Below are 1450 nucleotides of genomic sequence, written 5' to 3' on the forward strand. Positions count from 1 at the left end.
GGCGCGGCGCGGGCGCGCCAGGGCCCCGCGAAGGGGCTCCAGAAAGCACAAGTTGGAGCTGGCTGCGGACCAGCCTGTTGTTGTTCCCAATTCGGTCCGCACCGCGCCTATATAAAGCGGTGCTCGAGCGCCGCCCCGCCAGTCGCGTCCGACCGCCGGAGCCGTGCGGAGCGGCGTTTGCTCGGAGCAGTCGTCGCCGCCAGGATGTCGGTGGAGCTGGAAGAAGCTGATCTGCCCCTGACTGAAGCCGAGGAGGTGCCGCTCGCGCCGGAGAAGAAGGCGACGGCCAAGAAAGCCAAGGGCGGCGGCTCATCGCTGTCGCCGTCCAAGAGGAGAAAGAACAACAAGAAGAAGAACCAGCCGGGCAAATACAGCCAGCTGGTGGTGGAGGCCATCCGCAAGCTGGGCGAGCGCAACGGCTCGTCGCTGGCTAAGATCTACAATGAGGCCAAGAAGGTGGCGTGGTTCGACCAGCAGAACGGGCGCACCTACCTGAAATACTCCATCAAGGCGCTGGTGCAGAACGACACGCTGCTGCAGGTCAAGGGCACCGGCGCCAACGGCTCCTTCAAGCTCAATCGCAAGAAGCTGGAGGGCGGCGGCGAAGGGGGCGCGGGCGGCGGCGCCCACAAATCGCACAAGAAGGCCGTGGCGGCGGCCGCCACGCGGCGCGTGGACAAGAAACCGGCGGTCAAGACCAAGAAGCCCGAAAAGAAATCGCACAAGAAGGGGGCGGGCGCGGCTGCCACCGCCAGAAAGGAGAAAGGCAAAGCCAAGAAAGCGGCCAAGAAAGGTGCCGCCTCCGCCGGCGGCAAGAAGGTGAAGAAGTCGGCCAAGCCGAAGGCACTGAAGACCAGGAAGGCATGAGAGTGGGGCGGCGAGGACACTGCCCCCCGTGATCGTCCTCCCCAGCCCAGCCACCGAGGACTGAGCCCCCCCAAACAGACTGTTCTGAGAACGGACCCGGGTTATTCGCTTTGTCTTTTGTGTCGCCGCCCTCGCTCTGCAGCCGTCTCCGTGCGCAGGAAGACGGGAGGAGGCGCCCGCTGCTCCCCTTCTCCCGCCGTGGGGTGGGTGGGGGGCTCCGTGCGCGCAGGGCGACCCCCGATCGCGTCCCTATAGTGGCTGATTTTTTAAACGCCTCCAACGCTTGTGTCCCCCGCGTCCGCCCGTGCCACGCACGCCCCCGGCAGGGGCCGCGCCACGTGGCCCCGCTCCCGCGCTGCGGTGCCGGTTGCTTCGCTTCTTTCCGAATTTTCGAACATCTCCGGCGCCCCCTATTGGCTCTGGCCCCTGGCGGCGCCATGGAAACGGGCTGCCCGGCGCCTATTGGCTACAGGCGGCGTCTTTTCCCCTGCGGGGAGGCAGCTGCCCGGAGCGGGAGCCGTGGGGGGAGCGGGCGCTGCGGCCTCTCGTGCGGCGAGCCTTTTTTTTTTTTTTTTTTTTTTTT

The 1450-nt window shown here is 66.1% G+C and overlaps 1 protein-coding gene across 1 annotated transcript; it reads left to right on the plus strand.

Moving 5' to 3' along the window:
• Positions 1-121: 121 nt before the first annotated feature.
• Positions 122-944, plus strand: LOC109289070 (histone H1x). The gene has a single exon (XM_019504956.1). It carries the CDS (start codon positions 205-207, stop codon positions 865-867), a length of 663 nt encoding a protein of 220 aa, XP_019360501.1. The 5' UTR covers positions 122-204; the 3' UTR covers positions 868-944.
• The last annotated feature ends 506 nt before the right edge of the window (positions 945-1450 follow it).

Source organism: Gavialis gangeticus, unplaced genomic scaffold (genome assembly GCF_001723915.1).
Source record: "Gavialis gangeticus isolate Ggan-Ray unplaced genomic scaffold, GavGan_comp1, whole genome shotgun sequence".
In the NCBI taxonomy this organism is placed as follows: Eukaryota; Metazoa; Chordata; order Crocodylia; family Gavialidae; genus Gavialis; species Gavialis gangeticus.

Excerpts from the sequence above, each read along its gene's own strand:
- LOC109289070 (XM_019504956.1), top strand. The coding sequence starts at position 205 with ATGTCGGTGGAGCTGGAAGAAGCTGATCTGCCCCTGACTGAAGCCGAG.